General features: G+C 46.4%; 2 protein-coding genes across 11 annotated transcripts in view; one reads left to right on the top strand and one right to left on the bottom strand.

Annotated features, from left to right (window-relative positions):
* The window catches only part of LOC123462992, a 99471-nt gene extending 85580 nt beyond the window's left edge, over positions 1-13891 (bottom strand). For 3 of the 9 annotated variants that reach the window (XR_006638626.1, XR_006638620.1, XR_006638627.1), the window contains exon 1: positions 13747-13887. The gene's annotated coding sequence lies outside the window, so the exon portion shown is untranslated. Of the gene's footprint in view, positions 1-13746 lie in introns of all 9 variants that reach the window. The other 6 variants (XM_045157823.1, XR_006638623.1, XR_006638625.1 and 3 more) reach the window with 4 other exon arrangements.
* A 367-nt stretch (positions 13892-14258) lies between these two features.
* Rab22a (RAB22A, member RAS oncogene family) overlaps positions 14259-27528 on the top strand; it is a 53594-nt gene continuing 40324 nt past the window's right edge. Inside the window, exons 1-2 of one of the 2 annotated variants that reach the window (XM_045156674.1) lie at positions 14259-14493; positions 15530-15609. In XM_045156674.1, coding sequence (XP_045012609.1) covers positions 14458-14493; positions 15530-15609 — 116 coding nt within the window. In that variant the 5' untranslated portion in view covers positions 14259-14457. The remainder of the gene's footprint in view (positions 14494-15529; positions 15610-27528) is intronic. The other variant, XM_045156676.1, reaches the window with a different exon arrangement.

Below are 27528 nucleotides of genomic sequence, written 5' to 3' on the forward strand. Positions count from 1 at the left end.
GTGGCTGTTGTCCACCTGATGTTGGCCAGGGGGTGATGTCCACCCTCTGCTCATGTCATCGTCTTCCCTGCCACTGTGGAGCTTCCCCTTGAGCCTGCAAGCCAAAATAAACCTCTTTTTCCCACAAGCTGCTGTTAGTTGGGTGATTTCTACCAGCAATGCGAACCTGACTGCAACAATAAAGTTAGCCTGGGCCAGAGTGAGACCCTACCTCAATAAAACCACTAAGAAATAGAGCCGGGCATGGTGGCGCACACCTTTAATCCCAGCACTCGGGAGGCAGAGGTAGAAGGATTTCCATGATTTCGAGGCCACCCTGAGACTTCATAGTGAATTCCAGGTCAGCCTGGCCTACAGCGAGACCCTACCTCAAAAAACAAAAACAAAAACAAAACTTCAGGAATCTACAACTCAGAGAAAAGGGTTCACCTTTCTCCATGCTAAGGAGATGCTCAAGGGTGATCTACCCAAACAAATGAAAGCTGTGTCTTCGCCATTTAAACACATGGGCTGCAGGGCAAATGGGACAGGAAGCCACAGTGGTCCCATGAGCCCCTGCGTTCCTGCAAGAGTCCGTTTCTGTCACACTTCTCACAAGACGCGGATGGTCGCAGGCTCAGGCAGGAGCCGATGCAGGCCTGGTGTGAGGTGAATGTGTCCCACAGGCTCACGGCAGAGCAGACGTCATCTAATAAGGAGAAACCCGTCAGCTTATTTTGCAGAAAGAAAAGAACCAAAAGACCGGTATGAAAACAGAAAGCCTCTTTGAAAATGTCCTCTTCCCTCCACGGTTAATTCCAACAGTAAGATGAAATTTAACAAAGTACTGCAGATTCAGAGGTGAACAGAGAGAGTCCCCCGACTCCAAAAGCTCCCAAGGGAGCCAAGGTCATCATAAACACACGAACCCATGATGCCACGATGGCAGGAGCCATGGCATACAGGCCAATACATCAACAGGAGGCACTGGAGGGAGTGGGAGGGACAAGCAGCTTTCTGGGAATGAAATGGCACCACTCATGAGCACGAGCTAGGCCTCAATATCATCTGAGAAGCTGACTCCAGGCAGAGAGGATCAGAGAAAAGAAAAGAACATTCCAGATACAGCTGAGGCAGGGCACTGTCTGCCACCTTCAGTGGTCCAGGGACGCCAGAGATCTTACATGAAGCCAGCAGGCCTTGACTGAGTAACCACAGTATAATGGGTTTTACGTGGAAAGGTGAAAAAATAAATAAATAAACACAATAAAACACACACAATGAGGTCCCTTCATTGGCCCAGGCATGAGCAAAGCCAGGGCTGCAAGCAGAAGGTTCCAGCACGTCCATCCTAGCCAGCATTTTCATTAAGAAACCGTTCTCCAGGCATTCCCAATATTTACGACTCTCCATTCAACATGTCATCCTGTCACTATAACTCCGTGTGAGATATGACACCCTGGGCCAGACCAATTATCCACACGATCCAATATTCTGTCTCCAACGTAGCACTGGGGATGCTGGATGGAGAACATGACAGGGATGTCCACTATGTCCACGTCTGACTCAGACATTGGAAGAATGGCTGACAGAGGCCAAGGTGCTAACCTTATTTCAAAATCTGTACTTTAAAAAAAAAGGAATGTATTAATGGTGAGACTTGAATAAATAACAATGAAATGTGAGGCTATCTCATCAGCTGTTCTTTGAACTAAATCTCTATAAACCTTAAGTGATTTAGGGGAGCTTGGTTAAACTATGCTCACATGTTAGAGGGGCTCTGTTCAGAGATGGCTCAGTGGGTAAAGTGCTGCCACACAAGCCTGAGTTCAGATCCCCAGGGCCAACATAACCCCACAGCACAAGCACCTGTAACCCCAGCACACCCACAGCAAGCAAGGAGGCAAAGCCAAAAGACCTTCCCGGAAGATCTCGGGCCAGCTGGCCTGGCACCTCAGCAGTGAGCAACGAGACAGCCTGCCTCGCACAGGGGGAAGGTGAGCGCTGACCCCCACGTTGTGCACGCACACACTGCGCACACACACACAACACAAGCGCTGAGTAGTCTTCACAGGCTTTCACTGGGAAACTGACCCACACACGGCAGGCCCCTGCTGATGTAAGTTCAAAGACAAGCTGCCCAAGCAAATTTCCTCTGCAAGATGCTCTCCAACCAGGCTCACACAGATTCCTCGCTTTCAGGTGAGCAAGCCCATCGAGTGCACCAGTTTTACACTGCAGATCTCTGAAGGCCCCAGTGGCTGATGAGCGCGGCCACGGCTGGCCGAAGAGCAGCTACACCCCGAGCAACCACGCTCGGCACCATGCACACAGGGAAAGTCCCCTGTGATTTGTGGCTTTCATCACTGCTTCCAGAGCCTGTTATTATTTATGACTGTGACTTTTATAGTAGGTCAATGGGAAACGTTTACTTAGGTTACTGCATCTCAAAGCAGTTCATCTGCTCAATTTTGGTGTGATACATCCCAATTTTCCTGCAGCCTGCCAGGCTGGGGACAGACATGGAGAAGGTGATAGCCAGAACTGGCTGAGGGTACTACTATCGAAAGAGGCAGTGGGCTGCCTAGTCAATCTGGAGACACCCTCAAAAAGAAAGCAAAAGGTATATACCTTCCTTCCATTGCTGACTTTAGTCAGGTGTTTGGTCCCAGCAACAGCTAATGACAACAGTTGCCTTCCTCCTGGAGGGGAGCAAATTCTTCAAGGACACATGACGTATGTGACCAAGGCCCTGGCTATCTCCCTCTCCTGCTGCCTCCCTCTATCCCTTTCTGACTCCTGTCCCTCAGGCCACATTTACATGTTCCCTTTACTTCCACTCTAGAGTCACTCCTTAAAAAAAAAAATAAAGCAGAATACACCAACAGAAAAGTTTTCAAGTGAGTTACCTCCTGATGGAGTTCCAAACGCTAAACATACCTATATAATGAGCACTCCAAAGAAGAACGAACGTTAGCAGCATCTCCAGTCACTCGGAACCCAGAGGAGCACTTTCCTCCCCGCTGTGCTGGACTCAGGCTATGGGGAAGCAGAACTTTCTTATGTGAGCCCTTTGTGTCCGGCTTATTTCAATTGTGTTACACGTCCTTGTGAAGAAAGCTCTAGTCCATTCTTACATCCACAGAATTTTCCAGTGTGTGTGAACAAACCCCAACCTAATCTGTTCTACTTATGGCAGATATCTAAGCAGATGCCAGTTCTAGACTCTACTAAAGGGTTACCATGACATACCTCTGTGAGACACCTTCTCATGGTGTTGGGCACATAAGCAGGACTGAAATTGATGTTCAAATCCTTGTGAGTTTGGGGGGAGGGGTGTTTGTTTTTCCTGAAGTTTTCAGTGTAAATGCGGCTGTGCTGAGCCGCTGCTAAGTCACTAAGATTCTGACTTGCGAAGCACCCTGACCTGCCTTCAGTCCTCCTGCTAGCGAGTTCCACTAGACCAAACCATGCCAGCAGATGCTGCCCCCAAAGAAACTGTCAAGAGGCCCTTGGTTTCATACCTCCACAGCTCTAGGAACCACTTCTGCTGCTGAGGCCCTCCCCTTTTCCTCTGCAAGACCGCCTCTAGCAGCAACCACCTGCTCCAGCCACCATCCATGTCTGAGTCCAACTGCCTCAGAAATAGGATGTCAGTCCATCCTACCTACTGCCCAAAGCACACGAGCCCAGCCTGGTGCCAGGCACTATGCTAAACCACAAGCAACCAAATGTGGACACAGCCCATTTTAATGGGCAAGGGAGACATCTGGCCGTGCCCATGCCAAATGCAGCCGGGATGATGCAGGGTTCAGGAAGCAAAGAGAACGGGGACCCAGCCCAGTTGGCATGAAGGGGGCAGGGGTCGGACCGCTTCCCACAGGGCCTGGCTCTGACGCTGCCCTCACCCTCAGACTGCTATCCACCCCATCCCCGCGGCCACACCCACACCCTTTACTGAGACCCGTCTCATCTCTGGCTTCGCTCCCAATCCATCAAGTATAACCCAACTGTGGTCGTTCCCTGGTTAAAATCTCCATGGCTCCCCAAACTCTGTGAATAAAAGGGAAACACTTCCCCTTGAGTTGGACTCAAGAGCCATACAGGGCGTGGAGCACCCACTTCTCTGACAGCCTATGTCTGCCACTCAGTGGACTCCAGATACCCAGGCCTTCCCACCTGTCCTTGACCTCGAAGATTTTGTTTCTGGTTCTTCCCATCTTTACTCCAGTCTCAACTCAAGAGCTCCTCTCAGGGCTCCAGAGGCCACTTGACACGGCAGCCCTGCGTCCCTCTAGCCACTGTGCTGGCTTATTCTTTTCTGCTGCTTTTAGCTGTTGTCTGCCTTAATTTTTTTTTTAAATTTTTTACATAGTCTCACTCAACAGCCCAGACCTAGAACTCAGGATTCACGTGCCTTACGTCTTGTGTGCTGGGTGTGGCCCCACACCTGGCTGGGTCTTTGGGTCACAGGCAGTGCTGTCTGCTCTCTCAACACCTAACCTCAAACAGAAACTGCTGCCTCACTATGTATTCACCCGCAGAATGCTAGCCTCCGTGGGGAGAAAGCGGGTTTTGCTGTAGTCAGGATCTGCAATGCCTAGCTAGTACCTGAGACTCAATGGACCATTAATAAACATCAGTCCTGTAAATGAACAGATGAATACATGAGTGAAAGATTAGGTCTTCAAAGAACAGTGGCTCTGGGTTAAGTTCCACCCCCGCCACTCACTGGATATATTGCTTTGGGCAAGTAAGCCTTTCTATACCCTTTATCAGCCTTGCTCCGCACTAAAATTAGGTTTAAAATACCTACTTCCAGGCTAGGGAGATGGCTCTACAATTAAAGTGTTTGCTTTAAAAGCTTGACTTTCCAGGTTCAGTAAAGCTAAATGCACAGTGAGGCATGTGTCTGGAGTTTGTTCATTAAAGTGGCAAGAGGCCCTGGTGCACCGATTCTCTTCCTGCTACTCTCTTCTCTCTCTCAAATATTTTAAAAATAGTAAAATAAGCCAAGTGTGGTGGCACATGCCTTTAATCCCAACACTTGGGAGGCAGAGGCAGGAGGATTGTGGTGAGTTCAAAGCCACCTGAGATTACATAGTGAATTCCTGGTCAGCCTGAGCTACAGTGAGACCCTACCTCAAAAAACCAATATATATTAAAATAAAATGCCTACCTCCTAGAGTTTTTGAACTTAAAACACTGGAAGCACTGGGACCAGAAATTGCCACATCAGGACTGGGGAACAGTTCAGCAATTAAAGGTGCTTGCCTGCAAATCCTGATGGCCCAGGTTCAAATCCCTAGAGCCCATATAAAGCCACAAAGTGGCACATATGTTTGGAGTCCATTTGTGCCAGCAGGACTACACCATGGTATACCCATACTCGCTCTCTCTCTCAAATAAATAGGGCTGGAGATATGACTTAGTGGTTAAGGTGCTTGCCTGCAAAGCCTAACAACCCAGGTTCAATTCCCCAGTACCCATGTAAAGCTGGATGCACAAAGTGGCGCATGCATCTGGAGTTCATTTGCAGTGGCTGGAGGCCCTGGTGCACTCTCTCTTTTGTCTCTCTCTGCTTATAAATAAGTAAAATTTTAAAAATAAAAATACTCTGCCTCTTTCTCTCAAATAAATATAAGTTTAAAAAAAAAGGAAATGTGGGGCTGTAGAGATGGCTTAGCAGATAAGGCATTTGCCTGAGAAGCCTAAGGACCCACATTCAATTCCCCAGCACCCCCATAAGCCAGATGCACAAGGTGGCACATCTGTCTGGAGTTTGTGTGCAGTGGCTAGAGGCCCTGGTGCACCCATTGTCTCTCTCTCTTCCTCTCTTGTCAAATAAATAAAAAATAATAAAAAATAAAAACACTAAATATTTTAACAAAAGAACTTGCCAAATCATTAGTCCTAAGGAAATGGTGGCTTTTGTGTCACTGCCAGGGTCACCTTCCTAAAACTTAAGATCAAACCAACCATGTGGGGTCTCTCACTGCCTCCTGCTTAGACCCACACTGCACTGGGAGGCAGGGGCACAGTCTGCACTAGCAGCCCCCAGGCCTCCCTCCCAGTGCTGCCTCATGCCTGCCCTCTCAAACACATCACCGCCAGCCACAGGCAGAGCAGACCATCTGGAAGCTACCTTTGTCCATGGTGCACACATATGCTTACTTTCCCTGAATCAAGTCCAGTGTCACCCCTGCCTCCTGGCAGACTGAGTCCCTTTTCTTGATAGCCTAGCCCTTGGTTCACTCTCTTGCCTCATGCACAACACACCAGTCTGCCTCATTCTAGCACCCTAGGCTGGGAGCCTCTCAGGAACCAGGCCCAAGGCTGCTTCTGCTGTCTCCCAGCCCCTCCTGAGGTCAGGTCCCTTGGGAAAGCTGGAGAAACATGAGTCTCTTGGGAAAATGACCATCCAAATGTGGAGGCCGTCCATGTGCTCCAACTTTCTAAAGTTTTCCCATCAGGATTCAGAGGAACTGGCGCTCTGAAGGCCAAAACTACTTTGCTTTGCTACGCCAGTCCTGGAAAAACGGGCCTGTAATTCCAGCTACTCCAAAACTGAGGCAGGAGAATCACAAGCGGCTTAGAACAAGTCCAAAGCCACCTTGGATAACTCAGTGAGACTCTGTCTCAAAACTAAAACAACACAAGGGTAGAGATGTAGCTCTATGGTAGCATGCTTACCTAGCATGCACATGGTCAATCCTCAGCACCAAAGAAAAACAGCCAACAAAAGGAGGAGGAGAAAGAAAAGGAAGAGGTGGGGCACACCTTTAATCCCAGCACCAGGGAGGCTAAAGTAGGAGGAGGATTGCTGTGAATTCAAGTCCAGCCTGGGTTAGAGCCAGACCTTACCTCAAAAAAAAGCAAAAAACAAAAAAAACACTTTGGCCAGATGCATGTATCTGGAGTTTGTTTACAGCAGCAAAGACCCTAACCTACCCATTCTCTTTGTTTCTCTTCTCTTCTCTCTTTGCTTGCAGATAAATTAATTTTTTTCCCAAATATATTAGGGCTGGAGAGATGGCTTAGTAATTAAGGCACTTGCCTGCAAAGGCTAAGGACCCACGTAAGCCAGATGCACAAGGTGGTGCATGTGTCCAGAGTCTGTTTGCAGCAGCTGGAGACCCTGGCATGCCCATTCTTTCTCTCTCAAGTAAATAAATATAATATATATATATGATTTTATTTAAACCATCTCTCTAGCCCTCTATCTACATATATATATATATATATATATATATATAGAGAGAGAGAGAGAGAGAGAGAGAGAGAGAGAGAGAGAGAGATGGTTTAGCAGTCAAGGCACTTACCTGCAAAGCCTAAGGACCCAGGCTCAATTCCCCAGTACCCACGTAAGCCAGATGCACAAGATGGCACATTTGTTTGGTGTTCATTTCCAGTAGCTAGAGGCCCATTCTCTCTCTCTTTCTCAAATAAATAAATAAAAGTAAAATATTTTTTTAAAGTTAGCCCTGGACCTGGTTTCCTGTGCAAGAGGGTGTGCAGGCGGGCACGGTATGGAATGGGAGCAGGACCTGAGGAAACAAACAACCCATCGCAACTCACCAGGGCCCCGGCTGAAACCACAGGGGAACTGGGGAAACGAGCAGAGAGCTGCTTTCTCCGTGAGCCTGGCACCAGCACAAGGGCGAAGGCGGTGACACTGAGGACACTCCACACCTTCCAAAGCAGGGCCCACCACTGAAGTAGACCTAAAATGCTCCTGACACGGCTCAGGGGATTTTACAGAAAAGAAGGTAGAAAGCTGTTGGAGCCACAAGTTGGGACATTGTGCACAGAGGCATTGCCTCTCCCCCATAACTGACTGCTGCCCCCACAATGCATGACCCACAATCCCCATGGGGTTGAACTGCATCCCCAATGAGGAGGGGTTCTTCGGAAAAGGGGAAGGGATGAGGGATGTGTAGTTTACATACTAAGTATGTCCCTATCTAATAAAAAATATTTTTTAAAATTAGAAAAAGATTAAAATTTAAAAAAAATAAACTTTGTGACAGTTTGATTTCCACTTTGCGATGACAATCTTGGGGACTTTCTGCCATCTATCCTTTACCTCACAGGAAATGGAAAAGATAGAGCAACCACAGTAAAATTCATCAGGATGGGAGGGAATGAGGCTCGAGGTGTTGCCCTGGCTCTGGTCTCTAGTTGTCAGCCAAGAGGGAAGAATATGTGTTTTTCCCCAGCAATCACAGGAAAGAGGAGGTAGCGAGTCTGGGCAACTTGACAAGCGTTATTCAATGCAGGGAGGTCCTCCCACCAACACTCGTATCTACTGAACCGCAGGGGAAAGGCAGCCATGGGGCAGGCCCAGCTCAGCCCTCACTACGATCATACGACCAAATCGAAGTTGGTTTAGCAGAAGGATGGGCAGCCCACTTGCCCTGAACCAAGTCAGCTGAGCCCCTTCTAGATAAAGCCTCAGGAGGCCACAGCCAGGTGTATGTATGTGCATGTGTTAGTAGTCTAAGATGGATACTATCTGAGCCTTTACAGAAAAATAAAATGGCCCACTTCTAATTTAGAGAATGGTGTGCTATCTGAGTTTTGTTCCATTTCCCAAGCATTAGAATCCTCAACTAGATCCTATTCCTTTCAAATTATTTCACTTGACAGAGAGATTTTGATAAAAATTGACAATCTTGGAATCAAATTGATATTGTTCAGAGCAAAGGTCCAGTGGTTTGGTTTGGAGCTCCAGTTGACAGTCTCCACTTAGAGGACGGTCTGGCTGTGATCCTTGAAGAGAACATTTTCACAAACATGGACTAAAGTGGGCAGGTGAGACAGGAAGGGCATTGCTCTGGAAGGTGCCTGTTATTGAAGGGTTGAGGCAGCCCTGCTCCTGCAGCATTCACATTCTGAGAGTCTGTCTATATTCCACTGGCTGAGCTAATCCTATTTTCACCAAAGATTCAGACATCATTTGTCGGCACCTGGCTTTTCTCATAAATAGAATCATGCCCTCTCACAAGTTCCTTCACAGACACTGCTTGAAAACTAAACATTTTAAAAGAAATGCAGTCCTCTAAATACTAATGTACTCTGAGACTGTCTTGGGGCTAAACGCACCTTACAATAACTTTACAGCAAATTCAGAATTGAAATCCAGCCTTCCAGCTCCTCCTGTGAATTCTGATCATAGGTGACACTTCTGTCTCATTTAAAAACCTTTTGCTCCAAGGGGAAGGGATGGAGGAGAAAAGGGGGTGGGAGGAGAATTAATCAGAATTTAAGATTTATGAATTAGCCATATAGAAACCTACTTCTTCACTAGCTAATTATACATTTAAAAAGAGAGAGTTTGGACAGAAGTATCTTGTGGAGGTGAATAATGTTATGTCCAGAAGCCACAGATTGTTATTAGAAAATTTCAGTGCTACGGGTGAGATACCTTCCAGCAAGTAGTTGGCCAGAGAGGCCCCTGAGGCCCCCAAAACATTAAAAGCTATTATTGCCAAGGGTCTTGATTTCCCACCAGGACGAGATGGTAAGATCCTATTGCTAAAGACTCCACATACTTGGACTGCAGGTCACTGAGGAATCACGCTGGAGCTCAGCTAAAAGCCTCCTCCCTGCTGACTAGCTGTCAGGATGCTGGAAAGACCTCTGCAACCTGTTGGGGAGAAAAGCTATGAATTGCATTAACCAGCAGTGGACCCTGCAAAGCTTCACCACTGGACAGCCAAGCCAAACATAGCAACTTGTGCAATGGTGGCGTTGAAGTCAGGTTTGCATTGCTGGCAGAAATCACCCAACCAAGAGCAGCTTTAGGGAAAAAAAGAATTTACTTTGGCTTACAGACTAAAGGGGAAGCTCCATGAAGGCAGGGGAAAATGATGGCATGAGCAAGAAGGTGGACATCACCCCCTGGCCCACATAAGGTGGACAAAAGCAACAGGAGAATGTGCCAAACACTGGCATGGGGAAACTGGGTATAACACCCATAAGCCCGCCCCCAACAATACACTGCCTGCAGGAGGCACTAATGTCCAAATTTCCATTAGCTGGGAACCTAGCATTCAGAACATGTAAGCTTATGGGGAACATCGGAATCACACCAGCACAGGCGGCATGCCAGTTATGGAGGAACCCAAGTGCTCTCTCATTTAACTTAAGGCCTACTAAACACTTAATCAAAAAGCTATTGTTGGGGCTGGAGAGATGGCTTAACAGTTAAGGTGCTTGCCTGCAAAGCCAAAGGACCCAGGTTCGATTCCTCAGGACCCACATAAGCCAGGTGCATAAGGGGGCACATGCATCTGGAGTTCGTGTGCAGTGGCTAGAGGCCCTGGTGTGCCCACTCTCTTTTTCTCTCTCTCTACCTGCCTATTTCTATATCTCTCTCTGTGTCTCAAATAAATAAAATTGTTTTTTTTTTTAAAGCCTATTATTTGGTCATTACCACTAGGTGGAAAATTACTGCTGTTTCTGGCCAAATGAGTATATTATATCCACCAAACTGCCCTGTGAATACATGTATTTATGCCCATATATTCATACTCTCACTTTTGGCTAGAGAAGCTTCTCTTTTCAGATGACAGTGACCACTGGGATGACTCAAAACTAACTAAAATGCTAAGAAGGGACACTGGAGTTTCAGTACTGAGACATCTCTGTCATACCTTCCAAGGCTCGGGGACCATTGTGGAAGAGATGGCAGAAAGAATGTGAGAGCCGAAGGAAGGGAAGGAGTGCTTGCAACACTGTCTCGCAGACACAAAGATGCCTTGACATTCATGACCTCACAGAGGCTGATCCTACCTACAAGACAGGCATGACAGGAGGGGAAATGATGACATCAAAACAGAAGGGAGACGAGTTGAAAAGAAGTGATTCAGTGAAGACAGAGTTTAAGGGGAAAGTGGAGGTTGGGTGATGGGAAGGGATTATGATTATGGTACAGTGTTTATATTTATGGAAGGTGTCAATTAAAAGAAAAGCAAAAGAAACGCTAGGCGTGGTGACACATGCCTTTAATCCCAGCACTTGGGAGGCACAGGTAGGAGGATCCCTGTGAGTTCGAGGCTACCCTGAGACTACATAGTAAATTCCAAGTCAGCCTGGGCTAGAGTAAACCCCTGTGTCAAAAAACAAACAAACAAACAAACAAATAAATAAATAAATAAAATTAAAAATAAAACGTGTTGCCACAGAAAAATTCAAACATATACAAAACAAGAACAGCCCTAGCAGCTGGCTTCTATGAATCCCAACATTTTGCTTTTTTTGCCAGCAGAATTTCCTCCCAGATTTTTTCATTACTTGTTAGAGCCTGTGACAGCAGATTCACACATCAAGTCATTTCACTCATGACTGCCTACTTCTGTTAGGCCTCTTCCTTTGAAGAAACCATGACACCATTACCACAACCAAAAAATAAATAAATAAATAAATAAATATATATATATATATATATATATATATGTACATACACACACACACACACACACACACACACACATATACATTATGTAATTTGTGTGTTCAACTAAGAATCCAAATATGACTACATGCTGTATTTTATTGATGGTATCTTAAGTCTCTTTATACCTGCCACCAAGTCCTCTAATTTTTCATTCACCCATCCCTGGCATACATTGAAATTCTAACGGGACAAGCAGATCTTATCAATTGTAATACCACCTCGGCCTCATGCACTGTAAGCAAACCCTGACTGACATCCAAGCCCCTCACAGCCTTGGGCAGATGCTTAAAGCTCCACTTCCAGGAACAATCCAACCTGAAAAGCAATCTAAAGGTCATCCCCATGGTTCTGCTCTTGAGAGAAGGAATTTTGATCGCTCCAACAAGCCAAGGCTGGGAAATTAAATCTTTTCTGAGCTCTGATGGCCTGAAAGACTGAACAGTTTCAAAAGCAAGGTGTCTGCTCCTTGTGGCATCTTCTTGAAATTAGCCAAACTTAATCAAGAATCACAAAGTGAATCGGACCAGTCTCAGAAGCCATCACTGTTAACAACACTGAGCACAGCACCAAGATCATGCAGGATACTGGGTGTCAAAGGGTGAACAGGGCCCCTGTCCCAAAGGCTTGTAGTCTAAACCAAGAAGTACTCCACCATTTAGAGGGACAAAGCTGCCCAAAGAGACAAAAGAGACAAGACCACCCAAACTACCATCCATGCCCCCACTACTGGGCTAAGATCAGAAGATCAAGATTAGAGCTGGAGAGATGGCTGCGCGTTTAAAGTACTTGCCATACACAAGAACCCAAGTTCAAAACCCCAGTGCCCAAGCAAAGCCAGACAGCATGGCAGGCATCTGTAATGCCAGGAGCCCTATGGGTGAGGAGGGAAGCGAAGACAACACAAATTGGCCAGAAGCTGCACGAGCAGCTAGCCTGGGTAAAACAAGAGTGAACAATGTGAGACCCGGCCTCAAAGGAGATGGAAGGGGAGATCGACCCCAGAAGCTGTCTTCTGACCTCTATATGTGCACCCACACCGACATGTGAACACACACGCACACCAAAAAAGAAAAAGTTAGAAGGAACAGAACTTGTCAGTTTTATGAGCTGTGCAACACTGATAAGTTATTAAACCTGATACTCAATTTTATCATTTTTTTGTTTTTAAATATTTTATGTATTTATTTGAAAGAGAGAGAGAGGCATAGAGAGAGAGAATGGGTGTTCCAGGGCCTCTATCTACTGCAAACAAATTCCAGATACATGCGCCACCTTGTGCATCTGGCTTTATGTGGGTCCTGGAGAATTGAACCTGGGTCTTTTGGCTTTACAGGCAAGTGCTTTGACTGCTAAGCCATCTCTCCAGCCCCCATTTTATCATTTTTAAGTTAGGAGGATCCAACCCACTTACAAGGTAGCAGCCAAACTTTAATGTTTTCTATGATGGCTTAATCCCCACAAAAGCTGTTCCAGGTAGGCTGTCCTCACATTGAGCAGATGAAGTCAGGGAAGCTGAAGTGGCACAGAGACCGTCTCAGGAGCACTCTACTGGTAAAGTGGCACACGACTTCCCCCTTGTAGCCACTGATTCTATATTTGCCCCTTCAAGTGTCAAGCTTAAAACGCATACAGGGCTTAACAAGCCATGGCCTATGGAAAGTTTCTGGTCAACACCAACTCTTTCGAGGAAGTACTATATAGGACTGGGAGTCAGGAAGCCCCGGTTAGCACCATGTGCGTGATCTGTACAGGCCTCCTACACTAGCAGTTCTCCTTGGGTTTGGTAACTTTCTGTGAGATGTCTGCTCTCCCCTGTGGTGGTGACTTGGGGAGAGAAAGTAGTTTATCTAAGTCCAGAACCCAGCACATGACGTGACAGAAACAAGAAGGGCTCAAGAAATGTGTGCTAGGAGAGGAAATGCCTCCTTCATCCAGCACAAACAGATAAAGGGAAGAGGTCCACAAGAGAGCCACTGGAAAAAGAGAGAGCCAGTGCCATGAGGACCTTCCAAGTGCCAGGGAGGAGGGTGTCACCCTCCCCCAGCCCCGTGGCCCGCTCCACACTGGACCACTCGGACCAGAACTTGCCCTGGGGATGGCTCCCAGGACACTGGTAGAGAAAGTGAGGGGAAGTCAAAGTTTCCAAGGTTCCCCATTTCAAGGGACAGCCCTAGATGGCAGTCAGGGATCCCAGTCTCCACGTGGGAGGCACAGCAGGGGTGGCTCTCCGCCTGGACCCCGTGTGCCTCCAGGCCTCCAGGACAGACCTCCCCCAAGAGGGGCGGGGCGCCCCAACTGCTACTTACGGTCGCCTAAGTCATCCTGCAAGTCCACAAAGTCCAGGGGGATGTCTGAAAAGCAAGACACACGCAAGGAGTTAGCGGGGCTGCGCCGGCCGGGGTCTCCAGGGCTCGCGGGATGGGGTGGGGGAGACACGGGGGGGAGGGCAGCTGCCCCGCGCCCCCAGAGCTCTGCCCCACTCACCCGCCATCTTGGGATGGGCTGGGAGGCGGGGTTAGGGGTGGGGCGATGTGCTGGGCCACGCCCACTTCGCGCTCCCTGTCTGCCGGCCGCCCCGCCCCCAGAGTCCAGCCCCACTCACCCGCCATCTTAGAAGGGGATGGGGGCGGGGCCTCTGATGAGGGGGCGGGCCTCGGGGGCGGGGCATTCGTATAAGCCCCGCCCCTCGATCCGCCGGGCTCGCGCCGGCCGCCCCGCCCCCGCTGGGAAGGTGGCTGCCGAGGTGGGCGGGGAGGTCAGGTGACCCGACCGGCGTCCCAAGATGGCGGCGGCGGCGTCCCGGAGGCCGTGGCGGCGTCCCGGCTGCTAAGACGAGTTCGTGGGGCAGCCGGTGGACGGGGCCGAACCGCAAGGGCCGGCAGACGAGCGGCCGCGTCCTGGGCGCTCCGGGAGGCCCAGGCGAGCTGCGGCGGCGCCGGGGGATGCTCGTGCTGGGCCGCGCGTCTCCCTGCTCAACTTAGGGCGGCGGCGGCCCGCGCCCCTCGGCTCCCGGGGCCATGGCTCTGAGGGAGCTCAAAGTGTGCCTGCTGGGGGTGAGTGGCGGCCGGCGGGCGGGCGGGTCCCGCCAGGCGCGTGGGGCGGTCCGGGGCCCCGACCCCCGCACCCGGCCGCAGGCCCCGAGGCGTCGCGGGCGTGCCCGGCCCGGCCCGGCCCGGCCCGCGTCCATGCACCCTGTCCCGGCCGGCGCGGGAGGCGGCCGGGCTCGCGGAGGGGGCGCCCCGAGCTCCGCGGGCCCCCGGCCGGGCCTGCGGGACGTTTGGGAACTTTGAGGACTCCCTGGCCTGACTTTGCGAAGCGACGGTCCCTCCAGGAAGCCCCTGGGGCCAGTTCGGAGCCCCGGCTTCCTGGCTCGTGCGGACCCTGGGGCCGTGTCAAACGCTCCTTCCTGGGTTTCCGTTTTGGAGCTAAAACGAATTCCAGTAACTTTTCAAACTCCCACCCTCCCAGGGTGGGGCTGCGCCTCATCTGGGATTGCTCAGGACTCAGTGTTAAGCTCGTAGTTCACCTGTACATGTCAGAAAGCGAGTGAGTTTTGTCACTTTGCACACTTAGAAACTTTGGGGTTTGGGTTTGTTTGGCTTTTTTTTTTTTTTTCGATACGGGGGGAAGATAGCCCCTTGTCATTGAACCCGGACCTCAATTACACTAAGCACGCAGTGAATCACTGAGCTATAGCCACAACTCCCCCCCCCCTTCTTTAATTTTGTAGCAAGGGTCTTGCTTCTTGCCGTGGCTGGCCTTGAACTTGCAGTCTTCCTGCCACAGCCTTCCAAGTAGTTAGGATTACAGATCTGAGCACCCAGGTGTGGTTTGGGTCTTTCAAGAGTTCTTACTGTCTCTTAACCTTAAAAACTGCAAAACCCTTTGTAACATTTTCAAATCTAATCATAACACTGAACTTTTACAAAAACTTCATTTTAGTTTCTCAACTTGTAAAGTGTAAATATGCGGGATGTTTTTTTTTTTTTTTTTTTTTTACTAAAATCCTGCGCTTATGCTGCAGAGATGTGGTTTGGTGTGTGCACACATAAGTTAGGTTTTCCTCAGCCACTCATCTCATTCTTTCAGGATACGGGAGTTGGTAAATCGAGCATTGTGTGGCGGTTTGTGGAAGACAGCTTTGATCCAAACATCAACCCAACCATAGGGTAAGAGGCCGAGTTTACTTAATACACATCTCAAGGTGCATGGAAAATCCTTGCAAGCCAAAAGTATGTTACCAGGTGTAGGCCCTGCCATTCAGCCCAGGGAGTTCAGTAATTCTGGTCTGATTTCCAGAGGAAATTGGAAGAATAGAGTGAGCTGTGGTATTTGGGGGGAAATTAACCATCACATTTGGAAGGAGTGATCACTTCAAAATAAAAATACGAATGAGCATCTGACTTAGTATCAGAGTAAACACGGATGTTGCCGTCTGTAATGTTAACCACAATTACACCTTGGAAGAGGGCAGATGCAGACATATCCTGGTATAGTTTTGTTTTGTTTTGTTTTGTTTTTTCTCAAGCATATCAATTAACTATCTAAATGGGTTTAGTCCTTGAGAAGAAGTAGAATGACTCCAAACCTTTTTCACACATTCCTGTCCTGGTGGCAATATGAATGTTGAAGTGTTGGGTCATTGACGATAGTGGATCATCTGTAGGTGTGTTACTCAACAAAGTAGTATTTCAAAGTTTCTTGATTGTCTTGAGGGAGGTCATGGCACTAATACTAGATTTTTCTCTATGAGAAGTTGAGTGTTGTAGGTTAAAATGATACATTAGGCTTGTAAAACTGTTATATTTTTAGTTGTGAACCCCCCCACACCCCACCAACTGGTTTCTCTATTTAAAGAAAAGTACTTTGTTACTCATTAGTGGATTATAATATGACTTTGTGCTCTATGCAGTTTATCTTCTGCCTCATAAAACATCTTATACCCTGTGAGGGAAGCTGCCATAAGATTGGCTTTGAGAAATTGCATGCTCCAGCCGCTCAGTGTTACTGATGTCTGCTTTGCTAAACTCTGGGTGTCCCACATGTTGGAGCGCCATGTACTCTGTAGTTAAAATAGTATTCTTCAAGCAAGCACTGGGTGTGGTTAAAATATAAAACATGGTTAAAGTATCACCTCACCCTCTTCAAGGCATGTAGGTACCTGCATAACAGAGTGAAGTGACAGTAACAGCAAGAAGTGCTAGTGACTCAGTGAGTGACACACTTCACACTGAGTCAGAGCTAAAAACCCAGAACCCACAAATATTCACACACCATCTAAGTCAGTCTCAAGTGAAGAGAGAAAATGAAGGGTATCTGCCTTCACTATCAGTAAGGCCTCTGGTGCCATCCCAGGCTTCCCCTCTGCCCTCTTGTCAGAGGCCCCCAGTATGCCCTAGGCTCATGGTTTTCATTCACATTTTACAGAAGAGTTCAAAGCCTTCTTGTTTACTTCCTCACTACCTCATTTATTCCTACTTTGCCTCAGATGATAGGCTGCCTCCCTCATGACCAACCCCACATACCCCCATCTTCATCATGACCCCACCCTGCAAATATGCTCCGCTGCACCCTGCTATACTCCAAGAGCTCCAGCCCTGCTGCTTACCTCCTGGAAGAGTTTCTACTTTATCAAGGGCTCCTTTCTGCAGCCCACTGTCCTCAGTTCTCCCACCATGCCACTAAATCCACCTTCCCTGAATACCAACTATCGTTTTGTCCTTATACGCAAGGTCTTTTTTTTTTTTTTTTTAAACTTTATACATTCATTGGGTTCAACCTATGTGTCAGGTGCTAGCCAGTCTGGGTGCTGGTGATTTAAATCAGGACATCTGTGTACTTCTGGCTTGTTGTTGTTGTTTTAAATTTTTCGAGGTAGGGTCTCACTCTAGCCCAGGCTGACCTAGAATTCACTATGTAGTCTCAGGGTGTCCTTGAACTCATGGCGATCCTCACACCTCTGCCTCCCAAGTGCTGGGATTAAAGATGTGCACCATTATGCCCGGCCTTCCTTCTGTTTTTATAAGTAAAAACATTGCCTTTACAGTTTCCAGGCTGTCCGGACAAAGATGAATAGATAGGACTGTGGTCCTGTGAGCCAAAGTATTTACTATCTGGCATCTTTTTTTTTTTTTTTTTTTTTTTTTTTCTTCCCTTTTGAGACACAATCTCTAGAGCCTGTGCTTCCCTCAAAGTCACTGTTTTGCCCTGGCTCACCTCACGCTCCTTGCTTTAAATCTTGGGTGCTGTGATAATAGGCCTGAGTCACCATCCAGGCACTTTTCAGAACAAGTTTGCTGATCCCTGATTTGGACACATCAGTTCCTATCGTCATAGGCTTCCCTGTAGGAAAGGAGAGACATATATGCTGGATGTGGTGTACAGGTCTTTTTCTGTACTACAAAGGAGAAATGTGCAGTGCTGTAAGAATAGGAGCAGGGACTGGTTTGGTTCTTGAAATTTCCCAGGGAAAATAGGAGGAGGAGGTACTTAGAAACATTGACACTTAGATATTGAAAGATGAGTGGATTATATGAAAGAAACAATTTAGGAAAACAAGTATTTGAATAGCAGAAATATATCAATTGGTGGTGAGAAGAAAGCTTAACAGGCCTGAGAGAGAGGAACCCAGCCAAACAGGAGAGGTCAGAATGCTGAAGTGACTGGAAGACAGTGAGATCTCGAAGGATGGCAGAGGAGGCCGCTGAGGCAACAAGGGCCAGGCCATGGAGCACTAAAGATGGCAGGAGAGTCCTACATCATATATCATCATGTAGTGAAATTCCTGTCTTCCCCAGTTCCCTCCCTCTATCTGTGACCATGTTCTTCACTGTTACCTCCTGGTCTTTCTGTTGGTCTTCCTCAAGCTGTGTCCTTAGTGTCTGTACTTGTTCCCAGTGCTCCTCCCTGCTCCCACAGCTCACGTTTACTGGGATCATGTGATCCGAAGTTAGCTTCTCCTGGCCATTTCCTTGGCCCCTGACCCATATCTGCAACCCATGATTTACACCTGGTTCCCTAAAGAACTTAGTGTCTGTTCCTTTTCCACTCCTAATTCCTTGCCATTCCTCTGTTGTGTTCCTTGCGAAGGAGTGGGTTGTGCAGTGAGGAAGAATCTGGGCCCCAGAGAACCTTCCTGTTGTGGACTTGAATCAACAAGTGCTGGCTGGGTGAATTTCCATGCAAATAACCCAGCTCCTGTCAGTAGTTGGGAAGTCAGGCTTATTGGGAGATTTTCCCAGGTCCACAGGATGAGCACAAAATGTGCAGTCAGCACATGTTATGAGTTTATCCAGCTTGACCCTTACCAAACACACAAGGAGGAAGATGGGACCCTCATTGAAATCACTACTATAGAGAGTTGTGGTCACCATAGGGAGCCATGTGTTTTTCAGGTTTGTTGGCATGGGAGGGTTGCCAACCACTATTGTGCATTTAGATGAGTCTGATACCAGTTAACACCAAATTCTCTGCTAAGAACTGACCTTTTGATTCCACTCACCAAAGCTAAGGGCTCTGCTCCCAGGTTGCACACAGCACTGAGGAACCAAGATTGAGAACCACCCTGGGAGGCTCGGCCCTCTTTTCCTCTTTCCATGGACTCTTTAATAGGGACCAGAACTGATACCCTTGGATATGCAAGCCACCAACCTGGCATCTTTACTCAAATGCCCTCCTAAATCACTAATTCCTCTTGCCGGCCAGCAGCCATTACTAGCTCCTGTCGAGGATAAACATGAAAGCCTTTGGAGTAGGATCTAAAGACTGGGGCCTCTGGGAACAGGTGAATCCCTAATTTATTTCTTGCATAAGATAAGGCCATGATTGGACCAGCTCCATACTATTAGGAGAACTTCAGATGATGCAGTTGAAATGTTTGGTGTTAGAACTTTATAATAGTTGTAGTTTATATGTGGTTCTGATTCTTTTTTTAAAACAAGTCATTTTTGGTTTTACTTATTTTGAGTTTTTGTTGTCTGTTTTTGTGGTCATAGGCATTGAACCTAGAGCCTTACACTTTCTGGGCAAGCACTCAGACAGAGTATATCCCTAGTCCTTTCCCACCCACCCCTCCTTTCCTTTTTGATTGTTTGAGACACAGTGTCACTCTGAATCTCAGGCCAACCTTGAACTCTGCAATCCTGCCTTAGCCTGGAGTTTCAGGTATAAGGCACTATAGCTGTCTCCCAGCCCTCTCTTTTTATTTTGAGACAGGGTCTCACTAAACTGCCCAGGCAGGCTTTTAACCTCATGATCCTCCTTAGCTCAGCCTATTGAGCATTTGGGATTATAGCTGTGTACCACCATGCCCATATAAAAATTGTTCTGTAAATGTAATAAAATGTGAACTAGGGACAGGCACAGTGTACACCTCCCATCCTGTCACTAGGGAGGTAGGAGGAGGAAGGAGGATAGGGAGCTCTGACCAGCCTGGGCTACATGCCATTTCTTGGAGGCAGCTACTACTGCTATGGCATGGAGCTATTTTTCTGATCTTTCCTCTAGACTTTTATATATATATGTATATATATATATTTGAGAGAGAAAGAATGGGTGTGCCAGGGCCTCCAGCCACTGCAAACAAATTCTAAACGTATGTGCCACCTTGTGCATCTGGCTTAATGTGGGTCCTGGGGAATCAAACTTGAGTCCTTTGACTTTGCATGCAAATACCTTAATCACTAAGCCATCTCTCCAGCCCTCCTCCAGATTTAACCATACACATGTATACTGGTATTCTTGATCCCCCCTCCTCCCACTACCCCCACCATTTTGGGGCATTATCTATTGATTTTTCACCTTAGACTGTAGGAGCTTAACCATCCTCCTGCTACCTCCTGCGTATGTGGCCTCCCTCCCACTTTCTGTCACAGTTCTGTTGAGCTGCCATGTGCCACACACCCTAACTCCAGGCTGTCTGCCTTTACTTCCGGGCTCTAGCACTTAGGTGTTCTGTGGGCTTGGGTGAATACTTAAACTTCCTGACTAAATCTGCATGTTTGGAATACTCTGTGACATCTAACTTAGATGGTTATTGTGAAAATAGAGTTAAAGCAGATAGCCACTTAGAATGATACTTGTCTCGTGAAAGGCGGGTTGCTTCTTAGTAATTCTCTTTAATGATTTGAATATATCAAAATGGAATTAGACCACAGTGTATGCCTCTTTCAGGCATTAAGATTCATCAGTGTCTCTTGTGTTTTTAGTTCATTCATGGTTCATGTAGCGAGCACCCCACTGCGTGACCCTGCCCTGGTGTATCAGTCTACATTGGATGCCGTGGTTCCTACATACAGTTTTGTGAACCTTCTTGTGCATGTCTGTTGTGCCCTCACACATCCCCTTACAAGATGGATGTGCATCTTGCAGCACCGTTACTGGCTCACCAACCCTGTGTAGGTACAGCTGTACTAGAACCTTCTGAATTAGCGCATCATTCCCATGTGCAGCAGCCAGGTGTGGAGTTGGGGGCTCCTAGTCCTGTGGGAGCTGCCATCAGTGTTCCTGCTGGTTCCTGAGGAGGATGCATACTGTTTCTCATTCTGTTGAGCTGCTGTTCTCTGATAACCAGAGCTGAGGATACATGTTCCTGGCTGCTAGCTCTTGTCAGTGCTATGTAGAGTCTTACTGCTTCTTTAAAAAAGAAAAACATCGGATAGAGATATGTCTCAGTAGTTAAGGCACTTGCCTGCAAAGCCTAAAGACCTGAGTTTGATTCCCTAGTGCCCACATAACACCAGAGATTTAGAGAGTAGCTTATGCATCTGGAGTTCATTTGCAGTAGCTAGATGCCCTAATGAACCCATTCTCTTTCTTCCTGTCCCTCCGCCTCTCAAATAAAAATTTGTGTATAAGGAGAGAAAATGAGAGAAAGGGGAGATGGGCACACCAGAGCCGCTTGCAAATGAACTCCAGACACATGTACTGCTCTATGTGTTGTCTTTATGTGGGTACTGGGGAATCAAACCTGGGCCATCAGGCTGTGCAAGCAAGCTTCCTAAAACCACTTAGCCTTCTCTCCAGCCCAAGTCGTCTGCTACTCTGGTGTCTGCAGGCCACTCTCTCACTGAGGTACAGACACTCCGTGTCTCCTGCCAGTCTGTGACCTTGTGTTTGGTAGTGATTTCTCCCACTCGGACTTCCTTTTTTACTGTCTAAGGAACAGGAGTTCATACTTCAGCTGTCGCCCATCTAGTCAGCCTTCCACTCTGGTTAGTGCATTGTATGTCTTAAGCTTCAGTCTACCAAAGTCATGAAGATAGCTTCCCATTGTGTTAAAGGAGCTTGAATCACTTAAGATTTAAACCCGAAATTCACCTGCTGATGAGTTCTGCAGGAAGTGTGATGTGGAAGTTGGTTTCTGAGGGTTTGTTGGATAGCTCAGGTCCTGCAGGGGCCTTAGTAGTCCTGCTTCCATAATTCTCTTTAAGATCTTTGATAACTCAGTGCTCTATAGTGAGCCGTCATTGTCCGAAATCAAGCATGTATATTTCTACACTGTATTTATGGATCTTGTATCATGTTGCTTTGATCTGTTTTTAAAACAATTTTAAAAACACCAGATGCATGGGTCACTTTGTGCATCTGGTTTTATGTGGGTACCGGGCAATCAAATCTGGGCTGTCACATTTTGCAAGCAAGCATCTTTAACCACGGACCCATCTCTTCAGCCTTGATCTATGTTTGTAGTACACTTTACTAAAGTATAGTTGACATCCAACAAAAGAGACATTTCAAGTGGTGAATTTTGCAAATTTCTACATCTTTGAGAGTAGGCCATGGGCTCAGAGTGTAGCTCAGTCGATTGAGTCTTTGCCTAGCATACACAGAGCTCTGGGCTTGGTCCCCAGCACTCCATAAAACCAGGCATGGTGGCACTGGGGGTGCAAACCTCAATTTGACACCTTTAGTCACCCCAACTGTACAAGAAGCCCGCCCTGGCTACAGTGAGTCCTGTCTCATAAACAAATACAGAACCTTCTCGGGCTCTGTGAGTTTCCCCATTGCTTGCTCTCATCCATCTCCAGCCTCTCCCCAGGCTCCAGGCAGCTGCTGAGAGGCCATCAGTTTACATTAGATGCAGCTTTATTACATTCCCTTTTGAGGGTAACTGCCAGTTCTGTACTTTGCATAATGTTTTTGAGATTTGCCCATATTCTTGCATATATCAGTAGTTATTCCTTTTGTTGTTGCTATTTTTTCTAGGCAGAGTCTATCTCACTCTAGCCCAGGCTGCCCTGGAACATCCTCTGTAACACAGGCTGGCCTCAGACTCACAGGGTTCCTCTTAACTAAGCTTCTAGTTCTGGGACTGAAAGCAAGTAGCACTATGCCCAGTTTGTTAATTTTATTACTAAGTAGCATTCTATTGAGTGAAACATATCAAAAGTTATTAATTTATCAGTTGATAAGCATTTGTGCTTACTTTTTTGCTATTATGAATCAAGCTGCTCTGACTAGCGTATCCGTGTACATTATTTTCTTTTGGGTATATATCTAGGAGTGCAATTTGCAGTCCTGTGCTTAAAACTATGCATTTAAATTTATGAGAAACTGATAGGGGGAGAGATGGCTCCTCAGTTAAGTATCCTTCTCACGTAAGCATAAGGGCCTGAGACTGCCCGAGTTCAACTCTCCAGATCTCATGGACGTGAGGATGATCTGGCTGCAACATGTTTTACCCATTGATGGCCAGGGTTGATTTGGCTGGCTGGCTGGCTAGGTGGGTGTCCCCTTTGCACTTGGTCAAGTAGAGGAGGACTCATCTTTGGTCAAGGGTATCCTGAGGTACTGCACTCTCCTGCAAGAACCTCCAAACAAGCTCTCAAAACCCCAAATCCCACATAAAACAGCCACCTGTAACCCCAGTCCCATAGAGGAGCAGAGACCCAAGAATCTTTGGAGCCCTGTCAATTCCAAAAACAGTTTTTGTTGTTGTTTTGTTTTGTTTTCTAAGAAAAAGGAGATTCTGGCTCAAAACAACATCTGGTAGAAGAGGAATGGAGTGGTTCAGATCACAGCAGGGGCGCATGCATGCGCGCACACAAAAACAAGCTAAAAAGCAAGAACCGCCAAATTACTTTCCACAGTACTCATCCCATAGTACTTGCCACCTAGCTCCACTAGCTCTGTCCTATGAAGAGGGTGTTAGTACTGGCTAGCAGTCTTGATTTGCATTTTGCTCATGCTCAAGCTTTTAGTTGTGTCCAGTCACACACTTGCCTCTTTTGGTTGAGCTGCCCACCAGCCCGCAGCATTCATTTTCTTGTCAGTGACTTCCTTCCCAAAAACACTGCTGCTGCTCACATTTCATGTGTTGGCTCTTACACGTTCCGATTTTTGTGTCCTGTATGTGCAAGACCACCAGCGGTTTTCTCTAGTGTTCTGGAATCTCCTTTCTTATAATTTAGATCTGTGGCCTGTTTCTTCTACTAGTTTGGTTTAATATATGAGGAAAGGGTTAAAGATATTTATTTTCCATATGTCTAGATATCCTAACATTTGTTAGTGTTGGAATCGACATTTATTATGTTGTTACCTTTACATGTTAGTCAAATATAAGTAAGTGGCCTTATTTCTGCGTCCTGTAATCTCACAGTAACCTAATTGTATTTGTACTAAATTTTCAGGGCCACAATGCCTAGTGTCTACTAAAGTTTTGATTGGGAACACTATTATCATTGAAGAAGAAATGGCATCCTGACATTACTTGGCACCTTCTGATACATGAACACAATATATTCCTCTTTCCTTTCAAGTCTTTTTCATTTTTTTTTTCTTTTTTCTTTTTGCTTTTATTTAATCTGCTGGTTTGGGCTTTAGTTTTTATTTTAACTTTTTATTGACAACCTCAGTACATATAGAACATGATCATACTTCCCACCCAGCCCCACTGAATTTTTTCTTTCTTCTAACTAATCTGTCTTCTATTTTGATGTCACTTTTTTTTTTTTTTCCTCCTGTTACACAAGTCTGGTATAAGTAGCATCAGCCACTGTGGGGTCATGAATACCACTGCCTTTGTGTCTGGAAGATACCATTGCATAGCACTCCTCCCCTTCCTTTTTGGCTCTTACATTCTGTCATGTCTTTGGCAATGGACCTTAAGCCTTGTAGCATGTGATAGAGAGGTCTCACTTAGTGCTGAACATTAAACTGTCTTCCCAGCACTTTAGTGAGGTTTGAGTCACCCCTGTGGTCACTGCCGTCTGGAAGGAGAATCTTCTCTAATCAAAAGTGAGAGTAGTATTAATATATGGACATAAACAAAAGTATTGAGAGGGCGGTTTGATGGATATAATACTTGTCCATTTAGCCAGACAACAATGGTAGTCCCCTCTAAGCTTTATGACCTCCCCAGCTGTAGGCTTTTAGTTAGATTTTCAGTACCAGGCAGGAAGTCTTTCCCATGGAGCAGGCCTCAAGTCCCGTCAGAGAGCCCCTTTAACAGACATGCCACCATTGCACCAGTTGGTACATTTGGTCCAGCTGGCCTGTCATAAAGCTTTCAGGGTCCACTGTTTTTTAGGGCCATGAGGAAACTTATCTGTTCCAACAGGCTTCATAGCTGTTTCTAGCACATGACAGCTGGTCAACAAGGAGGAAACCTCTATAAATAGTACTTTTTCATTTAAATTGTATGCTAATAAAATGTAGACTTATTCCTTGAGATTGTCTTGGGCATGTAATCGTGTCTTCTGTCGGCAGGGGCAGGTTTTCTTCGTTCCATTCTGTAAGCCTTTTCTTCCACTTGCCCTATGGCACTCCGTGCGTAGGAGCCAATGTCCTCTTCTGGTTCCTGATTAGGGAAGATCATTACTCTGTCTTTTGCATTTTAGAGGAGTGGCATTTTTTAAAATATATTTTATTCATTTATTTGAGAGAGAGGTAAAGAGAGAGAGAATGGGCGCTTCAGGACCTCCAGCCACTGCAAACAAACTCCAGATGTATGCGCCCCCTTGTACATCTGGCTTATGTGGGTCCTGGAGAATCGAACTGGGATTCTTTGGCTTTGCAGGCAAGCACCTTAACCACTAAGCCATCTCTCCAGCCCAGGCAGTGGCATTTTTTGAGTCAGGGTCGTACTCTAGCCCAGGCTGGCCTAGAACTCACAGTGATCCTACTACCTGTGCCTCCCAACATGCCCAACTTATTAATGAGTTTTTTAAATCAGGAATTGCATTTAATTCTATTAGGCAGGGTGGTTTTTTTTCCATATATTTTAAACCACTCTTAGACTAGAGAGATGGCTTAGCAGTTAAGGCACTTTCCTGGGAAGCTCAAGGACCCAAGGTTTAATTCCCCAGTACCCACCTAAGCCAGATGCATAAGGTGGTGCATGTGTCTGGAGTTCGAGTTCGTTTGCAGTGGCTAGAGGCCATGGTGCACCCATATTTTCTTTCTCGCTCTCTCTCTCTCAAAAATAAATAATAAGTAAGCTATTCTTTAGCTTTTTCTTTTTTAGCCAATTAAAAGTGATACTAAAATAATGAGTCTTGCCCTCCTAGAATAAATCTCTTGTTCATTTTGCAATATTATCATGCATTGCCAAGTGTGATTGACCAAAACTGTTAAGGGTTTTACCTCTGTTCATGAGGAGTGTGGGCTATATTGTATGTAATATCTTCCTGTAGGTTGGGGTAGAAGTGTGTTGCAGTCAGGTTCGCATTGCTGGCAGAAATCACCTGACCAAGAGCAGCTTGTGGGAAAAAGTTTGTTTAGGCTTACAGATGAGGGAAAGCTCCATGATGGGGGGTGGGAACAGTGGCATGTGCAAGGGTGGACCTCACCTTCTGGCCAACATCAGGTGGACAACAGGAACAGGAGAGTATACCAAACACTGACAAGGGGAAACTGGCTGTAACCCCCATAAGCCAGCCCCCAACAATACTCTGTCTCCAGGAAACATTAATTCCCAAATCTCCATCAGCTGGGAACCTAGCATTCAGAACACCTAAGTTTGTGGGGGACACCTGAATCAAACCACCACAAAGTGTTTGCTCACCTGCTGTTGTGGAAGGGTGTGTTTGGAATTGTTCTTACTTCTTCTGTCATTTGGTAGCATTCAGGAGTTAGAGATTTAGCTTAGTGGTAGAATGCAGTGCCTTGGATCCCCATCCCCAGCATGGGGCAAGGGTTACAGAAAACAAAACTATGGGAAGGTCTTTTTTATTTTATCATTGTATGGTGACACATGTCTATAATCCCAGCATTTGAGAAGCAGAGACAAGGGGATTATAAATTTGGGTTACAAAAGACCTTGTCTTTTGTTTTGTTTTGTTTTGTTTGAGGTAGGGTCTCAATCTAGCCCTGGCTGATGTGGAATTCAGAAAGCCATCTGAGCAAGTTTTTATCTACAGATTGAATTATTTTGTTGTAGTTCTTGTCGGGCATTTATTGCTTCTTTTTTCCCCCCTCTCCTTTATTGCTTCTTGAATAAGCTATAATAGTTTTGTCTTGCAAGGGGTTTATCCATTGTATCTGTTCTTGTTTTTTTTTAATTTATTAGATAAACTTTTTGCTCTTTGAATTTCTTTAAGAGTAATATTCTTCCTCCATTCTTTTTTTCCAAACATTTAAAACTTGTATTTATTTACTTAGAAGATAGAGAATGCACACGCCAGGGCCTCTTGTCACTGCAAATGAACTACATGTGCCACTCTGTGCATTGGCTGATATGGCACTGGAGAATTGAACCTGAGATACTAGACTTTGTGTAAACAAGTGCCTTTAACTGTTGAGCCATCTCCCCTGACCTCCTCCATTATTTTTTGTTTGTTTGAGGCAGGTTCTTACTGTAGCCCAGGCTAACCTGGAACTCTAGCTCGGGCTGGTCTTGAACTCACCATAATCCTCTTACTTCAGCCTTCCAAGTGCTGTGATTAAAGGTGTATGCCACCTCTACACCTAGTTTTTCCTCTGTTCTAGATGTTAATTTGAGGCTTCTCTTTCTCAATCTGTCTAGCTATAAATTTGTGGCTTTTATTGCTCTTCTCAAAGAACCAGTTTTTAATTCCTGCATATTATACGAAGTAATGGGCTTCATTGCAATAATTACATACATGTGTGTAACATGCTTTAATCATGCT

Source organism: Jaculus jaculus, chromosome 8, assembly GCF_020740685.1.
Source record: "Jaculus jaculus isolate mJacJac1 chromosome 8, mJacJac1.mat.Y.cur, whole genome shotgun sequence".
Lineage (NCBI taxonomy): Eukaryota > Metazoa > Chordata > Mammalia > Rodentia > Dipodidae > Jaculus > Jaculus jaculus.